The 19308-nt window shown below is 36.2% G+C and overlaps 1 protein-coding gene across 1 annotated transcript; it reads left to right on the plus strand.

Moving 5' to 3' along the window:
• The first annotated feature begins 1046 nt into the window (after positions 1 to 1046).
• Positions 1047 to 4770, plus strand: LOC128547486 (uncharacterized). The gene is made up of 2 exons (XM_053520420.1): positions 1047 to 1194; positions 4302 to 4770. Exons 1-2 carry the CDS (start codon positions 1062 to 1064, stop codon positions 4592 to 4594), a joined length of 426 nt encoding a protein of 141 aa, XP_053376395.1. The 5' UTR covers positions 1047 to 1061; the 3' UTR covers positions 4595 to 4770.
• Positions 4771 to 19308: the final 14538 nt, after the last annotated feature.

Raw genomic sequence — 19308 nt, forward strand, 5'->3', positions numbered from 1 at the left:
GGTTTGGGTCAAAAAAACAAGCGTCGCCAGGTTAAATCAGAGATAAAGCTTGATAACAATCTTGAGGCCACATTATGTCCAAATCTGGTGTTATCTTCATGAAACTTGGTCAGAATGTTAATCTTTATGATCTTTAGTTCGAATCTGGGTCACTGAATAAAATTAAAGGAAAAGCTAGTTAACACTCTAGAGGCCATATTTATGACCATAATATATCATAATAAAACTTGGTCAGAATGTTAATCTTGATAATTTTTAGACCTGTCTATTTTCAGTCTTGGTCAGGTGTGGTCAGAAACTAGGTCATCAGGTCAAATCAAAGATAAATCTTGTTAACATTCTAGAGGCCACATTAATGACTGTATCTTCATGAAACTTGGTCAGAATGTAAATTTAAAGTTATGATCATTAGGTCAGCTTCGAATCTGGGTCATGTGGGGTCACAAACTAGGTCCCCAGTTCAAATCAAATGAAATGCTTGTTAACACTCTAGAGGTCACATTTATGACCATATCTTCACGTAATATGGTCAGAAGGTTATACTTGGTGTTTTGGGGTCCTTAGGTCAAAGGTCAAGGTCACATGGATCTGAACATTGAAAATGGTTTCCGCTCAGTCAATAAATGGAGAAGGGTTTCGTGCGGTCAAAAACTAGGTCAGTAGGTCTAAAAATAGAAAATCCTTGTGACCTCTCTAGAGGCCATATATTTCATGAGATCTTCATAAAAATTGGTCAGAATGTTCACCTTGATGATATGTAGGTCAAGTTTGAAAGTGGGTCACGTGCCTTCAAAAACTAGGTCAGTAGGTCAAATAATAGAAAAACCTTGTGACCTTTGTAGAGACCATATTTTTCAATGGATCTTCATGAAAATTGGTCAGAATTTTTATCTTGATAATATGTAGGTCAAGTTCAAAACTGGGTCACATGAGCTCAAAAACTAGGTCACTATGTCAAATAATGACGTCATACTCAAAACTGGGTCATGTGGGAAGAGGTGAGCGATTCAGGACCATCATGGTCCTCTTGTTATATTTATACAGGTGGAGGTATCATTCATATGCATATAGCCCACACACTAGCAGTAGATGGTTATATCAAAGCAAACAGCAAGAACACAGTAAGCAGCAATACAAATGGGGCCAGCGGAGTGAGTGGAGGCAGTATTACGATACTGACACACAATTTCACAGGTATGGTGTAATGTTTGCTCTACAAGTCACAAAACTTGAACACGTGGTATGACACATGAGAGTGATTCATATTTATGCTTGTGGTTTCATCACTGTCATGCTAAAATGAATTTTTGTAAACTAAACTCGAACTAAACCTGACACTGATCTGCAAGACTGTGTACTTAATACTGGTAGTCTTGTACTAGCAAACTATGATGTTACTTTCTAATACTAGTGTATGAAATTACAGAGAGCTTTATACATAAATTGTCTCTTGTTCATATTTTTACTGTTTTTACACTTTTTAAAACTGGAAATTACTGTTCATTGCAAGGGATCTGTATGCCTGAGTGGTTAGGGTCACTGACTTTGAATTACTTGTTTCTCACTGCTTTGTGTTCGATGCCTTGGATGTATAAATTTTTCATGTGAGGAAGCCATTGTGCTTACTTACAGAAGATCTGTATGTGGTTCTACTCAATGCCAGATTTAATACTTGAGGGTGGGGGTGGGGGGCTGATCCTCCACCATGAAAAGCTGGAAAATTGCCATATGACTTACAAGTGTGTTGATGTGGTATTATATCAAGCAGACATTCATTACAGCTTATCTTTGGATCTAATTCTCAGCATCATTTCAAAAAAGAAATGTTCTCTGTTAAGGGAGTTCTGCTCATTTGAAAGAAATATTTTTTGACATGTAGAAAAAGTTCTAAAAAGTAGATTTTAATGAAACTTTTCACATTTGTAGACTAGCTATTTTCAGTCATACCACCAGATGAAATGTATAGGTCCTTGTGGTCTATTTTTCTTAGTTCACTAAATTTCATTTGGAGTTCTCACAATGCTGCTTATTTTATATTTAATATCAATATATCTCATCAAAACCTGTCTGTTAAGAAGGCAGCAACCCTGACTGTTTAACAGTCTTAATACTGGGGATATTATAGATACCTGGGAACACTTCGGCTTAGTAACCTGTATGACGACTAGCAGGTATTATTTGCCAGTTAATGATTTAATGTTGTCACTTCTGTTTAATCTGCCTCTGAACATACATTTTTAGCTCACCTGACACGAAGTGACAAGGTGAGCTTTTGTGATCGCGCAGTGTCCGTCGTCCGTGCGTGCGTCTGTGCGTAAACTTTTTCTTGTGACATCTCTAGAGGTCACATTTTTCATGGGATCTTTATGAAAATAGGTCAGAATGTTCATCTTGGTAAATTCTAGGTCAGGTTCGAAACTGGGTCACGTGCCATCAAAAACTAGGTCAGTAGGTCTAAAAATAGAAAAACCTTGTGACCTCTCTAGAGGCCATAATTTTCAATGGATCTTCATGAAAACTGGTCAGAATGTTCACCTTGATGATATCTAAGTCAAGTTCGAAAGTGGGTCACGTGCCTTCAAAAACTAGATCAGTAGATCTAAAAATAGAAAAACCTTGTGACCTCTCTAGAGGCCATATATTTCACAAGATCTTCATGAAAGATGGTCAGAATGTTCACCTTGATGATATCTACGTCAAGTTCGAAACTGGGTCACGTGCCATCAAAAACTAGGTCAGTAGGTCTTGAAATAGAAAAACCTTGTGACCTCTCTTAAAAGACCATTTTTTTCATGGGATCTGTATGAAAGTTGGTCAAGTTCGAAACTGGGTTACGTGCGGTCAAAAACTAGGTCAGTAGGTCTAAAAATAGAAAAACCTTGTGACCTTTCTGGAGGCCATATATTTCACAAGATCTTCACGAAAATTGGTCAGAATGTTCACCTTGATGATATCTAGGTCAGGTTCGAAACTGGGTCACGTGCCTTCAAAAACTAGGTCAGTAGGTCAAATAATAGAAAAACCTTGTGACCTCTCTAGAGGCCATATTTTCAAGGGATCTGTATGAAAGTTGGTCTGAATGTTTATCTTGATGATATCTAGGTCAAGTTCAAAACTGGGTCACTTGCGGTCAAAAACTAGGTCAGTAGGTCTAAAAATAGAAAAACATTGTGACCTCTCTAGAGGCCATATATTCCATGAAATCTTCATGAAAATTGGTCAGAATGTTCACCTTGATGATATCTAGGTCAAGTTTGAAAGTGGGTCATGTGCCATCAAAAACTAGGTCAGTAGGTCAAATAATAGAAAAACCTTGTGACCTCTCTAGAGGCCATATTTTCCATGGGATCTGTATGAAAGTTGGTCTGAATGTTCATCTTGATGATATCTAGGTCAAATTTGAAAGTGGGTCACGTGCCATCAAAAACCAGGTCAGTAGGTCAAATAATAGAAAAAACATTGTGACCTCTCTAAAGGCCATATTTTTCAACGGATCTTCATGAAAGTTGGTCTGAATGTTTATCTTGATGATATCTAGGTCAAGTTCAAAACAGGGTCATGTGCGGTCAAAAACTAGGTCAATGGGTCTAAAAATAGAAAAACCTTGTGACCTCTCTAGAGGCCATACTTGTGAATGGATCTCCAAAAAAATTGGTCAGAATGTTCATCTTGATGATATCTAGGTCAAGTTCGAAAGTGGGTCACGTGCCATTAAAAAGTAGGTCAGTAGGTCAAATAATGAAAAAACGTGACCTCTCTAGAGGCCATATTTTTCATGGGATCTGTATGAAAGTTGGTCTGAATGTTTATCTTGATGATATCTAGTTCAAGTTTGAAACTGGGTCAACTGCGATCAAAAACTAGGTCAGTAGGTCTTGAAATAGAAAAACCTTGTGACCTCTCTAGAGGCCATACCCTTGAATGGATCTTCATAAAAATTGGTCAGAATGTTCACCTTGATGATATCTAGGTCAAGTTCGAAACTGGGTCACGTGCCTTAAAAAACTAGGTCAATAGGTCAAATAATAGAAAAACCTTGTGACCTCTCTAGAGACCATATTTTTCAATGGATCTTCATGAAAATTGGTCAGAATTTTTATCTTGACAATATCTAGGTCAAGTTCAAAACTGGGTCACATGGGCTCAAAAACTAGGTCACTATGTCAAATAATAGAAAAAACAACGTCATACTCAAAACTGGATCATGTGAGAAGAGGTGAGCGATTCAGGACCATCATGGTCCTCTTGTTAAATATTAAAGAATTTAATAAGAAATTGAATTCTACATTGCATTATAACAGGAAGTCACACAGGTCATATACAAGCTATTGGTGGTTCAGGGGATGTTACAAAAGGTGGTGGAGGTGCTGGTGGCAGGATAGCGTTGTATCACTCTCGTCATGTGACAATTCCTCACTATAGAGGTTACTTTGACTCGTTTGGAGGCAAGCCTGGTACCAGTGCTGAAGCTGGAGCTGCTGGTACTGTGTATGTACATGATGGGGAAAGGTCATATAGGTCAGTAAATTATTATATATATGCTCAAATTCTTATAATTTCAAAAACACCAAGAATATTCTGTGGAGGCCCATAAAAGAGGTATGCCTCAGAGCTTTTTAAATATCTGGTTACATTCCTTCATTTCAGTGTAGATAAAATGTGTTAAATAGGTTTTTGTTTAGATATTATCTTGTCTCATGAAAAACATTTTTTTGAATGTTTATGAAATGATGAATGTTACAGAGACAATAATTGTGTATCCCATTAAAAGTATACGGAAAAGTTCAGGGACATTCTGTGATATCAAGGAATAGGAGAGTCAACTTCTCTCAGGGAATTGTGATACTTTTTCTTAATCACCAGCCTTTTTTAGCTCACCTGTCACGAAGTGACAAGGTGAGCTATTGTGACTGCTTGATGTCTGTCGTCCGTTGTCCGTCAACAATTTCTAAAAAAAGTCTTCTTCTTGAAAACCACTGGGCAGAATTACACCAAACTTCACAGGAATGTACTTCGGTGACCCCCTTTCAAAGAATTGAATTCCATGCAGAACTCTGGTTGCCATGGCAACAGAAAGAAAAAACTTTAAAAATCTTCTTGTCCAAAACCACAGGGTCTAGGGCTTTGATATCTGATGTGTAGCATCATCTAGTGATCCTCTACCAAAATTGTTCAAATTATCCCCCTAGGGTCAAATATGGCCCCGTCCCGGGGGTCACATGGTTTATATACAATGTACATTGGTCTTGATGAGTAGATAGCCCCTATTGATTTTGGAGTCACTGGGTAAAAGGTCAAGGCCACAGGGACATGAACTTTAAAAATGATTTTCTCTCATTAAATAGAGAAGCGTTCCGCCTAGTACCTTGGAACTTCACAGGTTTATTGGTCTTGATGTGTAGATGACTCCTATTGATTTTGTGGTCACTGGGTCAAAAGTCAAGCTCACAGGGACCTGAACATTAAAAATGGTTTCTGCTCAATAACTGGTGAAGGGTTTAACCTAGGACCTTGAAACTTAATAGGTTTATTGGTCTTAATGTGTACATGACCCTATTTGATTTTGAGGTCACTGGATCAAAGGTCAAGATCACAGGGACCTGAAACCTAAAAACGGTTGTTGCTTCATTATACTTCTATGAATTCAAGAATATGCAGACACTGTTTATCTATTGCAGATGGTGAGTCTCAAGCAAAAAAGAAAAGTGGACCTCTCCTAACAACTTAAAAGGAGAACATTATCTTGCATAGCATTTTTCTCCGAAGGGATTGATTCAAACAAGCACATTGTGACAAGTATCCCATGAAGGCAAGTTCTACAAAGGAAACGGACTCCACCAATATATCGACTTTCAAAAGGGCTTAAATTTGTTTACCGATCAAAACTATGCCATAAGACAGGGAATCACCTCCAATTAAAACAAAACATATGGAGAAGTCAGTCACTTTCAAATCAAGTAACAATTAAGATATGAGACGATTCTAATGACGACAATGAATATCCCCAGGAGAAGTATAATGTACTTGAAAAGTTTAATGGAAATAGAGGAAGGGTGAAACTTTTTTGTATCTATTTGGTGCTCATGAAGGCTTTGTCATTGACAAGGCAGATAAGTTGATTTAAAATTTCTTTGTTTTCAACAAAGAGAAAAGTTGAAAAGAAAAGCATTTTAGTAGTACTAAAGATGTATAGAAATATTTGAGATAGAATGTAAAAACTCGCCTTTTAGGGTCTGCTAATTTAGGGCTAAAATAAAATAAAAACATATATCGACTTCTTTTCGTGAATTGATTGATGGATTTTTGTCTGTAGCATTATTATAAGTCCTCGATTAAACACGGTTGGGGTTATAGGAATGGTCTCCTTCTGACATATAGAGCCTATAACTAAAACCCTTTAGACAAAAAGATTTTTAGCTAACCTTAGCACGAAGTGCTCAAAGTCAGCTTTTGTGATCGCCTGTGTCTGTCGTCGTCAACAATTTGACGTTAACACTCTAGAAGTCACAATTTTGGTCTAATTTAATGAAACTTGGTCAGAATGTTACCACAATAAAATCTTAGACGTGTTCGATAATGGGTCATCTGGAGTCAAAAACTAGGTCACCAGGTTTAAATCAAAGGAAAGGCTTGTTAACACTCTAGAGGTCACAATTTTGGCTCAATCATAATGAAATTGGTAGAAATGTTACCCCCAAAAAAATCTTGGACAGTTCGATTTTTTGTAAATTGGTTTCAAAAAACTAGGTCAAAGGCCAAATATAAAAGCAAGGAGTGGACGGATAGAGGGAAGGAAAAAGTCGCAAAATTTGGCAGGGCTCCAGATAAAATAAATATTAGCGTAAATTACGCTTTTAAATAATGCATATACCATGTGCGATCATTTTTAGCGTATAAAACCCTACAAGAAATTACAGAAAACTCCTGCAATGACTTTTTACTAGCGTAAACAAACTCTGAATCTCTAAAGGGCTTTACGTAACAAAGCACGGTCAGCATTAATTCTCCCACACGAAAACGTACCCACGCATTGAATGGTACTTTATAAATTAAAACTATATTATATACCCAATGCATTCGAAGTCAAACAGTTGGGAAACAATATTGATGGTATGATAGTGTAATTCAAAGCGGTGTCGATCTGGAAATTTTAAAAAAATGAACAAACATACGCATCTTTTAAACAACAAGAACGATCATTAAAAAAAATTTTTAAAACTATATTGACTATTTTATTGGATTCAGTAGCGGTATGTAAGCCAAAGTAAACCCAAAGGGGGAACAAAAAGCAAAAACTTTAATGCTGAAATTTAACTCCATGCAGAAACTGAAAGGAAAAACTTTAAAAATCTTCTTCTCAAAAACAAGATGCCCTAGAGCTTAGATATTTGGTGTGAAGCATTGCCTAGTGGACTCTACCAAATTTGTTCAAATCATGACCCTGGGGTCAAAATTGACCCCGCCCCAGGGGTCACTTGATTTTACATAGGAAAATCTTAAAAATCTTCTTCTCAAAAACCAGAAGCCCTAGAGCTAAGATATTTGCTATGTAGCATTGCCTAGTGGACCTCTACTAAAGTTGTTCAAATCATGACCCCAGGATCAAAATTGACCCCGCCCCAGGGGTCATTTGATTTTACATAGATTTCTATAGGAAAATATTCAAAAATTTTTTAAAAAATAAGGCGTAAAAAAAAAATTGTTTGTTTCCGGTATCCCGACCTACCCTAAATTTTTGGCCCGACCCTAAATGTTTTTATGGCCTTGGAGAATATTTTTTTCAACTTTTTAACAAAAAGATGCAAAACTGCACTTTTTATGCTTTAAACATGGCCAGTGATGTTAGAAATCAACTTACTGATGCTCAAAAGGCATAACCCCCTTATTGGTAATCATTTTTTGACAAAAAAAAAATTTTCCGAAAAGTCTCCCTTGATAAAAAAAATTTCCAAAAAAAAAAGTTTTCCGACCTACCTACCCTAATTTTTATTAGCTCACCTGTCACAAAGTGACAAGGTGAGCTTTTGTGATCGCGCAGCGTCCGTCGTCCATCGTCCGTGCGTGCGTGCGTGCGTCAGTCCGTAAACTTTTGCTTGTGACCACTCAAGAGGTCACATTTTTCAGGGGATCTTTATGAAAGTTGGTCAGAATGTTCATCTTGATGATATCTAGGTCAAGTTCGAAACTGGGTCACGTGCCGTCAAAAACTAGGTCAGTAGGTCTAAAAATAGAAAAACCTTGTGACCTCTCTAGAGGCCATATATTTCACAAGATCTTCATGAAAATTGGTCAGAATGTTCACCTTGACGATATCTAGGACAAGGTCGAAACTGGGTCACGTGCCTTCAAAAACTAGGTCAGTAGGTCTAAAAATAGAAAAACATTGTGACCTCTCTAGAGGCGATATATTTCACAAGATCTTCATGAAAATTGATCTGAATGTTCACCTTGATGATATCTAGGTCGAGTTTGAAACTGGCTCACGTGCCGTCAAAAACTAGGTCAGTAGGTCAAATAATAGAAAAACATTGTGACCTCTCTAAAGGCCATATTTTTCAAGGGATCTGTATGAAAGTTGGTCTGAATGTTCATCTTGATGATATCTAGGATAAGTTCGAAACTGGGTCACGTGCGATCAAAAACTAGGTCAGTAGGTCTAAAAATAGAAAAACCTTGTGACCTCTCTAGAGGCCATATATTTCATGAGATCTTCATGAAAATTCGTCAGAATGTTCACCTTGATGATATCTAGGTCAAGTTCGAAAGTGGGTCACGTGCCTTCAAAAACTAGGTCAGTAGGTCAAATAATAGAAAAACATTGTGACCTCTCTAGAGGCCATAGTTTTCATGGGATCTGTATGAAAGTTGGTCTGAATGTTTGTCTTGATGATATCTAGGTCAAGTTCGAAAGTGGGTCACGTGCCGTCAAAAACTAGGTCAGTAGGTCAAATAATGGAAAAACCTTGTGACCTCTCTAAAGGCCATATTTTTCATGGGATCTGTATGAAAATTGGTCTGAATGTTCATCTTGATGATATCTAGGTCAAGTTCGAAACAGGGCCACGTGCGGTCAAAAACTAGGTCAGTAGGTCTAAAATTAGAAAAACCTTGTGACCTCTCTAGAGGCCATACTTGGGAATGGATCTCCATAAAAATTGGTCAGAATGTTCACCTTGATGATATCTAGGTCAAGTTTGAAACTGGGTCACGTGCCCTAAAAAACTAGGTCAGTAGGTCAAATAATAAAAAACCTTGTGACCTCTCTAGAGGCCATACTTTTCATGGGATCTGTATGAAAGTTGGTCTGAATGTTCATCTTGATGATATCTAGGTCAAGTTTGAAACTGGGTCAACTGCATTCAAAAACTAGGTCAGTAGGTCTAAAATTATTAAAATCTTTTGACCTCTCTAGAGGCCATATTTTTCAATGGATCTTCATGAAAATTGATCTGAATGTTCACCTTGATGATACCTAGGTCAGTTTCGAAACTGGATCACATGCGGTCAAAAACTAGGCCAGTAGGTATAAAAATAGAAAAACCTTGTGACCTCTCTAGAGGCCATATTTTTCATGAGATCTTCATGAAAATTAGTGAGAATGTTCACCTTGATGATATCTAGGTAAAGTTCAAAACAGGGTCACGTACCTTCGAAAACTAGGTCAATAGGTCAAATAATAGAAAAACATTGTGACCTCTCTAGAGACCATATTTTTCAATGGATCTTCATGAAAATTGGTCAGAATTTTTATCTTGATAATATCTAGATCAAGTTCAAACTGGGTCACATGAGCTCAAAAACTAGGTCACTATGCCAAATAATAGAAAAAACGACGTCATACTCAAAACTGGGTCATGTGGGAAGAGGTGAGCGATTCAGGACCATCATGGTCCTCTTGTTTTGAGCATGTTACCGGAAACAAAGAATTTTTTTTTTTAGGCCTAAACCAGAAGGTCTAGAGCTTAGATATTTGACATGTAGCATCGCCTAGTAGACCTCTACAAAATGTGTTCAAATCGTGACCCCCAGGGTCAAAATTGACCCCGCCCCAGGGGTCACTTGATTTTATATAGGAAAATCTTCAAAAATTTTCTAAAAATAAACCCGAAGGCCTAGATCTTAGATATTTGACATGAAGCATTGCCTAGTAGACTTCTACAAAATGTGTTCAAATCATGACCCCCAGGGTCAAACTGACCCCGCCCCATGGGGTTACTTGATTGTACATAGAAAAATCTTCAAAATTTTCTAAAAATAAACCAGAAGGCCTAGAGCCTAGATATTTGACATGTAGCATTGCCTAGTGGACCTCTACAAAATTTGTTCAAATCATGACCCCCGGGTCATAATTGACCCCGCCCCAGGGGTCACTTGATTTTATATAGGAAAATCTTCAAAATTTTTCTAAAAATAAACCAGAAGGCCTAGATCTTAGATATTTGACAAGTAGCATTGCCTAGTAGACTTCTACAAAATTTGTTCAAATCATGACCCCTGGGGTAAAATTGGCCCCGCTCCAGGGGTTACTTGATTATACATCGGAAAATCTTCCAAAAAATTTCTAAAAATCATCAGTTTGACATTTGAAACATGTAGCTCTTAATACTCAGGTGAGCGATCCAGGGTCATCATGACCCTCTTGTTTAGAGAAACTGCCAAATTGTAGCTGAATTGCTGAAATTTTGCAACCTTTTAATAAATTCTTGTAACCACTTCATGGTGAGCTTTTGTAACTGCTCTATTTCCTTCATGGGTTATCGATCGGTCAACAATTTGTAAAATATTTACTTCAAAATCAGGGCATATTTACACCAAACTTAACAGGAATTATCCTTAGGTGACCCCCTACCAAAATTGTTTAAAGAATTCATTTTCATTTTTGGAATTGTACATGTCATTGTTTGATATTACTGTCTACAAAACAGAATATGTTTTACTGTAACATTTACATGATGGGCATATATTGTATATAATTTTTAGCTCAACTATACGAAGAATAAGGTGGGCTATCCTACTCGACCTGGCATTGGCGTCTTTCCGCGTCCCCACCTTAGTTGAAGTTTTTTTACACTTTCTTTTTTAGCTCACCTGTCACATAGTGACAAGGTGAGCTTTTGTGATCACCCTTCGTCCGTCGTCAGTCCGTGCGTGCGTCAACAATTTCTTGTCTGCACGATAGTGGTTTCATTTATGCTTTTATTTTAACCAAACTTACACACAACTTGTATCACCATGAGATCTCGGTTCCTTTCTTGAACTGGGCAGATCCCATTATGGGTTCCAGAGTTATGGCCCCTGAAAGGGCCAAAATCAGCTATTTTGACCTTCTCTGCACAATAGCAGCTTTATTTTTGATTTGATTTTTACCAAACTGGCACACAACTTGTATCACCATAAGATCTTGGTTTCTTTCTTGAACTGGCCAGATTCCATTATGGGTTCCAGAGTTATAGCCCCTGAAAAGGCCAGAATTAGCTATTTTGACCTTGTCTGCACAATAGCAGCTTCATTTATGATTTGAATTTAATCAAACTTGCACAAAACTTGTGTCACCATAAGATCTCCGTTCCTTTCTATAATCGGCCAGATCCCCTACTGGGTTCCAGAGTTATGGCCCCTGAAAGGACCAAAATTAGATATTTTGACCTTGTCTGCACAATAGCAGCTTCATTTATGATTTTATTTTAACCAAAGTTGCACACAACTTGTATCACCACAAGATCTTGCTTCCTTTCTTCAGCTGGCCAGATTCCAATATGGGTTCCAGAGTTATAGCCCCTTTAAGGTCCAAAATTGGCTATTTTGGCTTTTGCAGCCATAAAGAGACTTCATTTATGGTTTTATTTGATACAAACTTCCAAAATATCTTCAACAACAATAAATCTTGGATTCCACGACAAATCAGATCCAATTGTAGGTTCCAGAGTTATTTTATATCTGATTACCTCCCCTGATTGTAATCAAAATGGATTTATATCAGTAAGTACTTACAGCACTTATTTGAAATTTCATCATTGTTATTAGTTGGACTGAGACAAACAGGGTAGATAACTATGAACTGATTTTATGTCAAATTACCTCCCTTTATTAATCCCCCGCCGTGGCGGAGAGATTATAGGAATGGTCTGTGTCCGTCCTTCCGTCCGTAACAAAATTGTGTCCGGTCCATATTTCCTAAACCCCTTGAAGGATTTTCATGAAACTTGGGTCAAATGATCACCTCATCAAGACGATGTGCAAAACCCATGAGTCAGCCTTGTCGATTCAAGGTCAAGGTCACAACACAAGGTCAAATGTTTGAGCCTGCCATTTTGTGTCCGCTCTATATGTCCTAAACCCCTTGAAGGAATTTTATAAAACTTGGGTCAAATGATCACCTCATCAAGGCGATGTGCAGAACTTATGTGTCAGCCATGTCGGCTCCAGGTCAAGGTCACAACTTATGGTCAAAGGTTTGAGTCTTCCATTTTGTGTCCGCTCTATATCTCCTAAACCCCTTGAAGGATTTTCATCAAACTTGGGTCAAATGATCACCTCATCAAGGCGATGTGCAGAAACTTATGTGTCAGCCATGTTGGCTCAAGGTCAAGGTCACAACTGAAGGTCAAATGTTTGAGCCTTCCATTTCGTGTCCACTCTATATCTCCTAAACCCCTTGAAGGAATTTTATAAAAGTTGGGTCAAATGATTACCTCATCAGAACGATGTGCAGAAAATTATGAGTCAACCATGCCAGCTCAAGGTCAAGGTCACAACTAAGGGTCGAAGGTTTGAGCCTTCCATTTGGTGTCCACTCTGTAGATCTCCTAAACCCCTTGAAGGATTTTTCAATCAAACTTGGGTCAAATGATCACCTCTTCAAGAACTCAAGAGTCAGCCATGTCAACTCAAGGTCAAGGTCACAACTCAAGGTCAAAGGTTTCAGCTCTGTATCTCCTAAACCCCTTGAAGGATTTTCATGAAACTTGAGTCAAATGATCACCTCATCAAGACGTTGTGCAGAATTCATGAGTCAGCCATGTCAGTTCAAGGTCAAGGTCACAGCTAAAATCAAAGGTTTACCCTTTCACTTTCCATAGCAGTGGCGGGGGATTTAGCTGTCTTTCAGACTGCCTTGTTTCAAATTAAAATGGGTATATCTCCATAACTAATGAAGATACTGATCTGAAATTTCATTTATGTCAACAGATTTATTTGGCAGATCCTTCTTTTGTTCACTTACAATATTTATTTTTTTAATTACTTCCCTTTTATGTTACTATAAATAGCTTATATTTAGTAACTTTTTTATTATTGGCCGTAGGGAAAAACCAAGACCACTTTTCTGTGGTACAACATGGATGGTACCTCCAATTTCTAGGTGTATTTTGACATATCTATACCTTGTAAGAATTTTTTTTTTTTTTTTGTTGAATTTCTTCTCTTTGTTGTTCCCGTCCTTTGGACTTAGATATTTTTTCTGAGGACCTTCTTGTCCTCAAGTGCAATGATAAAAGGTGAGCGATATAGGGCCATCATTGCCCTCTTGTATATCTGATTACCTCCCCTGATTGTAATCAAAATGATTTATATCAGTGAGTACTTATAGGACTTATTTGAAATTTCATTATTGTTATTAGTTGGACTGAGCCAATCAGGGTAGATAACTATGGACTTATTTTATGTCAAATTACCTCCCTTTATTTCAAATTAAAATGGGTGTATCTCCGTAACTAATGAAGATACTGATTTCATTTATGTCAACAGATTTATTTGGCAGATCCTTCTTTTGTTCACTTACAATATTTTTTTTCGTAATTACTTCCCTTTTACGTTACTATGAATAGCTTATTTTTAGTAACTTTTTTATTACTGGCCGTAGGGAAAAACCGAGACCACTTTTCTGTGGTACAACATGGATGGTACCTCCCAATTTTTAGGTGTATTTTGACATATATCTGTACCTTGTAAGAATTCTTTTTTTCTTTTTGGTTAAATTTCTTCATTTTGTTGTTCCTGTCCTTTGGACTTAGATATTTTTTCTGAGGACCTTCTTGTCCTCAAGTGCAATGATAACAGATGAGCGATATAGGGCCATCATGGCCCTCTTGTTTTCTTTTTTTTGTTCATACGACTATAGCATACTTGTGGGGGGAGGATGTGCATTTGTCACCAACAGCTCTTGTCAATGACAGCTCTTGTTTTACTTATGTTAGACTTTTGTGTTACATTTATTATGTTCATAAGTATTTGTTTTGGTATTTTTTTACATAAATAGATTAAAATATGTGTTGAAATTTTCAGTGATTATTGTATTGTTTTCAAAATGGTATTAAGTGGCATTTGTACGAACAAATGATTATGAGAAATGAAAAAGAATTTTTAAATGCAATTTGGAAATTTGTTTGTACGTACGAACAAATCTGGACTGTTCAAACAAAATGTCAGAACTGAAAGTATCTTTTGCATACAGACCCTGGATTTATGTACGAACAAATCCCAAATTGCTTTTTTCTTTTTAAAAGTTAATTCTTTTTCAGTTCTCTCATTTGTTCGTATGTACGAACAAATGCAGGCTGCTCATTACAAACAAATGATTGTGAATGAAAAAGAATTTTTAAAGCAGTTCGGAATTTTGTTCGTACGTACAAACAAATCTGGGCTGTTCGAACACAATATCGGAATTGAAAAATAATATGGACAGGATTTGTTCGTACGTACGAACAAAATTCCAAATTGCATATTTTTAAGAATAAATTCTTTTTCAGTTCTCTCATTTGTTCGTACGTACGAACAAATGACAGTGAGAAATGAAAAAGAATTTTTAAAGCAGTTTGGAGTTTTGTTCGTACGTCCGAACAAATCTGGGCTGTTTTAACAGAATATCAGAGTTGAAAAAAAATATGGACAGGACTTGTTGGAACAGAATATCAGAATTGAAAAATTAATATGGACAGGAATTGTTCGTACGTACGAACAAAATTCCAAATTGCATTTTTTAAGAATAAATTCTTTTTCAGTTCTCTCATTTGTTCGTACGTACAACAAATGATAGTGAGAAATGAAATGAAAAAGAATTTTTAAAGCAGTTTGGAATTTGTTCGTACGTCCGAACAAATCGGGGCTGTTTGAACAGAATATCAGAATTGAAAAAAAATATGGACAGGATTTGTTCGTACGTACGAAAAAAATTCCAAATTGCATTTTTTAAAGAATAAATTCTTTTTCAGTTCTCTCATTTGTTCATACGTACGAACAAATCCAGACTGTTCGTAGGTACGAACAAATGATAGTGAGAAATGAAAAAGAATTTTTAAAGCAGTTTGGAATTTTGTTCGTACGTCCGAACAAATCTGGGCTGTTTGAACAGAATATCAGAATTGAAAAAAAATATGGACAGGATTTGTTCGTACGTACGAACAAAATTCCAAATTGCATTTTTTTAAGAATAAGTTCTTTTTCAGTTCTCTCATTTGTTCGTATGTACGAACAAATGATAGTGAGAAATGAAATGAAAAAGAATTTTTAAAGCAGTTTGGAATTTTGTTCGTACGTCCGAACAAATCTGGGCTGTTTGAACAGAATATCAGAATGAAAAAAATATGGACAGGATTTGTTCGTACGTACGAACAAAATTCCAAATTGCATTTTTTAAAGAATAAGTTTCTTTTTCAGTTCTCTCATTTGTTCGTACGTACGAACAAATGATAGTGAGAATGAAATGAAAAAGAATTTTTAAAGCAGTTTGGAATTTTGTTCGTACGTCCGAACAAATCTGGGCTGTTTGAACAGAATATCAGAATTGAAAAATAATATGGACAGGATTTGTTCGTACGTACGAACAAAATTCCAAATTGCATTTTTTTAAGAATAAATTCTTTTTCGATTCTCTCATTTGTTCGTACGTACGAACAAATCCAGGCTGTTCTTATGTATGAACAAATGATAGTGAGAAATGAAAAAGGAATTTTAAAACTATTTTGGAATTTTGTTCGTACGTCCGGACAAATCTGGGCTGTTTGAACAGAATATCAGAATTGAAAAATAATATGGACAGGATTTGTTCATACGTACGAACAAAATTCCAAATTGCATTTTTTTAAGAATAAATTCTTTTTTGGTTCTCTCATTTGTTCGTACGTACGAACAAATCCAGGCTGTTCATACGTATGAACAAATGATAGTGAGAAATGAAAAAAAAAATTTAAAGCTATTTTAGAATTTTGTTCGGACGTACGAACAAATCTGAGCTGTTTGAACAGCATGTCAGAACTGAAAAATAATACGGAATATGGATTATTGTTCATACGTACGAACAGCCAGGATTTGTTCGTACGTACGAACAAAATTCCAAATTGCATTTAAAAATGTGAGAAATGAACAAGAATTTGTAAATTTTATTTGGAATTTTGTTCGTACGTACGAACAAATTTTGATTTTCTGTTGCTGTGGTCTGCGATTTCTTCAATTTTTGCTGTGATTTTCACCAGTAAAAACTCCGTATAGCGACAAAAAAGAGGGACAGACCGGAAGATCCTCTTTTATTCCGGAAGCAGATCAATGTGTAATATTGTAAAGTTGAATAATAACGAAGCATTGAGTAAATTCGGGTAGCTGAGGCCCCCGGGTAACTGATTCAATACCGCTTATAGTATATACCCATCAATTGTCATGTTGACAATGCTGGAGTCAGCAAATTTTGTCATTTTTGTGCTAAAACTGCAGGACAAATGGTGCTATATAGCTGGTTTTCGCAAGGAACCGATATGTTATAGATATCGTATAACTTCTATACAAGTTTGGTCAAAACGAAATTATAAATATGGTCTCTATTGTATTCACAAGACTGAAATAACATAACATAACATGACATTTTCAGCCATAACTCCGATATAAATGGCGCAATATGGCTGGTTTAAAAGGAAATGAGATCCTATATAAGTTTTATAAAAATTGTCTTAAAGAGTTATGACCCCAAAAATATAGTCTCCACTGTGTTGACAAGGATAAAATCAGCATTTTTTGCCAATTCAGGGGCTGTAATTCCAAGTCAAATGGTGCAATACGGTTGTTTTTGAAAGGAATCGAAATCTTATTAGTTATATAAGTTGTGTGCAAGTTTAGTGTAAATTAACAAAAAATGTGGTCTCTATCGCGTTCACACACCTGATACAAATGCGATCTGTCACGAATGTGGTCCTACAGCGCTCTTTACAGAATTGTCCGATACACATGTGCAGAAGAAAGTAATTACAGAACAAGACTTAGTGCTATAATATAACAGTGTCCTGAAAGCATGTTCAATAGAGTGACATCGGTCATAATTGGCGCGCTAAAATAGCAATCAACATGACATCTAAACTGGACAATAAAGCTTTTTATTACAAAATCTAGTGCATGATCTTAGGTTTCTATTCTCTGTGTAACAAGAACAAAATGCGCTCTTAACCCTTACCTTGCTAAATTTCTATAATGAACTTGTCCATCTTTCAACTTGGACAGTACCATTAACTGTTAAAAGGGGCGCTTACAAAAAGATACAGACTGAATGGCGAACAGTGCAGACCATGATCTGACTGCACGGACGTGCAGGCATGCAGATCTTGGTATGCACTAGTCGCAAAAGCAGAAGCACTTGTCACAATCAGGGTAAAGGTTGAAACAGAAGAAAGGCATTATACATATATGTACTAGGTATTACCAGACGTTACACGTTAACGATTCTATAGGGACAAAACTTTCAGTTGTATTTTGCCAAGATAATGCATGTAGTTTTGAATAAATATTGCCGAGTCAGTGATTTTTTTGGCCATTTTTTGTGCAGAATATGGGCTGTTTCCCCTTGCATTTTTCCCAAAAAATGATCATTATTTCCCAAATATATTTCACATTTCCCCTTCTGATGGACATTGTTTTCAATCAAAATTCATAAAGTCTTTATCACAAAGTGAAAACGAGTCAAGTCAAGAACTAGCTAGTCTATTAATTCGTCTTACAGATATTTCAGTAGAAAAGGCAAAAAAAAAAAAAAATCAATAACCTAAGAAAAAAACAAGCTTGCCATTATTTTCCCAATTTCTGGATTTGTCGCGCTTATTTTCCCATTTCCATGGGCACAGGTAGTTTAATTATTTCCAAAAAAAAAAATCACTGCGAGTTTGTTTTCTAACAATTGAAAACAAAATTGGTAAACGAACCTTATAGTTCAATGTGGAAGACAACATCGATAATAAGCGGTATTTTCCGCGTTTGAAAAAAAAAATCTGCCATGACCGACATACGAAGACCAGATACATCAATTCAAAATAAATACATGAAACCAGCTGTGTTGTATTTTGTCGAGATAAAAATAAATTATACACATCAATGTCGATCTTCAGACAGTTCAGACCTATAATGTAAATAGATTAAAGTGTATAATATTATGCTGCGTATGTATGTATATACCGGTATTATTGTAATGATTGTGCAGGATTACCTACGGGCTTCTTTGTTCCGATGAGGTCTATAAACACCTTATAACAATTTCCAGACCAGTCCTACTTCTACTATCTACACAAACATCTCAAGTGCCTGTAGTGGGAATCGAACCAGAGTCGCTCCGATGCTAGTCCAATGCTCTAACCACTGAGCCAAATTGTCGACACACGTATGCTCTTGTCAAAGATTAAATTTAAAGTTCTGCGTAAGCGACCGAAACAATGCAGTTGAATCACGAGAAGTCCGTGCATGACATTTACGGTGAACGCGTAATTGACTCTGTAAATAGTATTAATTGTTTCAAAAAAGTACGTTTTTAAGTGAAAAAATCCGACCAGTTTTACATATCTTGAAATTTGATCTAAACATGACTTAACTGTAAAGTTTTAACATTCAATTCTGAACAGGTGATATTTGTCTGAAAGTTACTTAATACGGGCATACTCTTACGTCAGAGTGGAGAATACTTCATGAAGCAGGACATTTTATTTTACAAAGAAAAATATTGACAATGATATAATTGAAAAGAAATTTAAACTACTGTACACAAATTTCCTCCAAGTTGATTAATAATCTGCTAAAGAAAATTGTGACGATTTCTGTACAATTAACATGGAACAAAAGTACCGAAGTTGTATTTTTGAAAATAACCCAGTAAAATTATTGTGATACATTCCGAGCGTGTCTGAAATAAGCTGTCAGTTGGCAGTTTTTAGGTAGTGGTAATTGTTAGGAAACTTGTTTTAAAGTACATTTCTTTTATTCTGATAAATGTTCTAATTTTGCTGAATGTCGTTAACTCATATCGAATTAACAGTTGACATTTTTATGTCTTTTAAATATTATTTT

Source organism: Mercenaria mercenaria, chromosome 12 (assembly GCF_021730395.1).
Source record: "Mercenaria mercenaria strain notata chromosome 12, MADL_Memer_1, whole genome shotgun sequence".
Classification (NCBI taxonomy): Eukaryota; Metazoa; Mollusca; class Bivalvia; order Venerida; family Veneridae; genus Mercenaria; species Mercenaria mercenaria.

Excerpts from the sequence above, each read along its gene's own strand:
- LOC128547486 (XM_053520420.1), top strand. The coding sequence starts at position 1,062 with ATGCATATAGCCCACACACTAGCAGTAGATGGTTATATCAAAGCAAAC. Across the intron at positions 1,195-4,301 it reads ACTGACACACAATTTCACAG|GAAGTCACACAGGTCATATA; the intron begins GTATGGTGTAAT and ends GCATTATAACAG.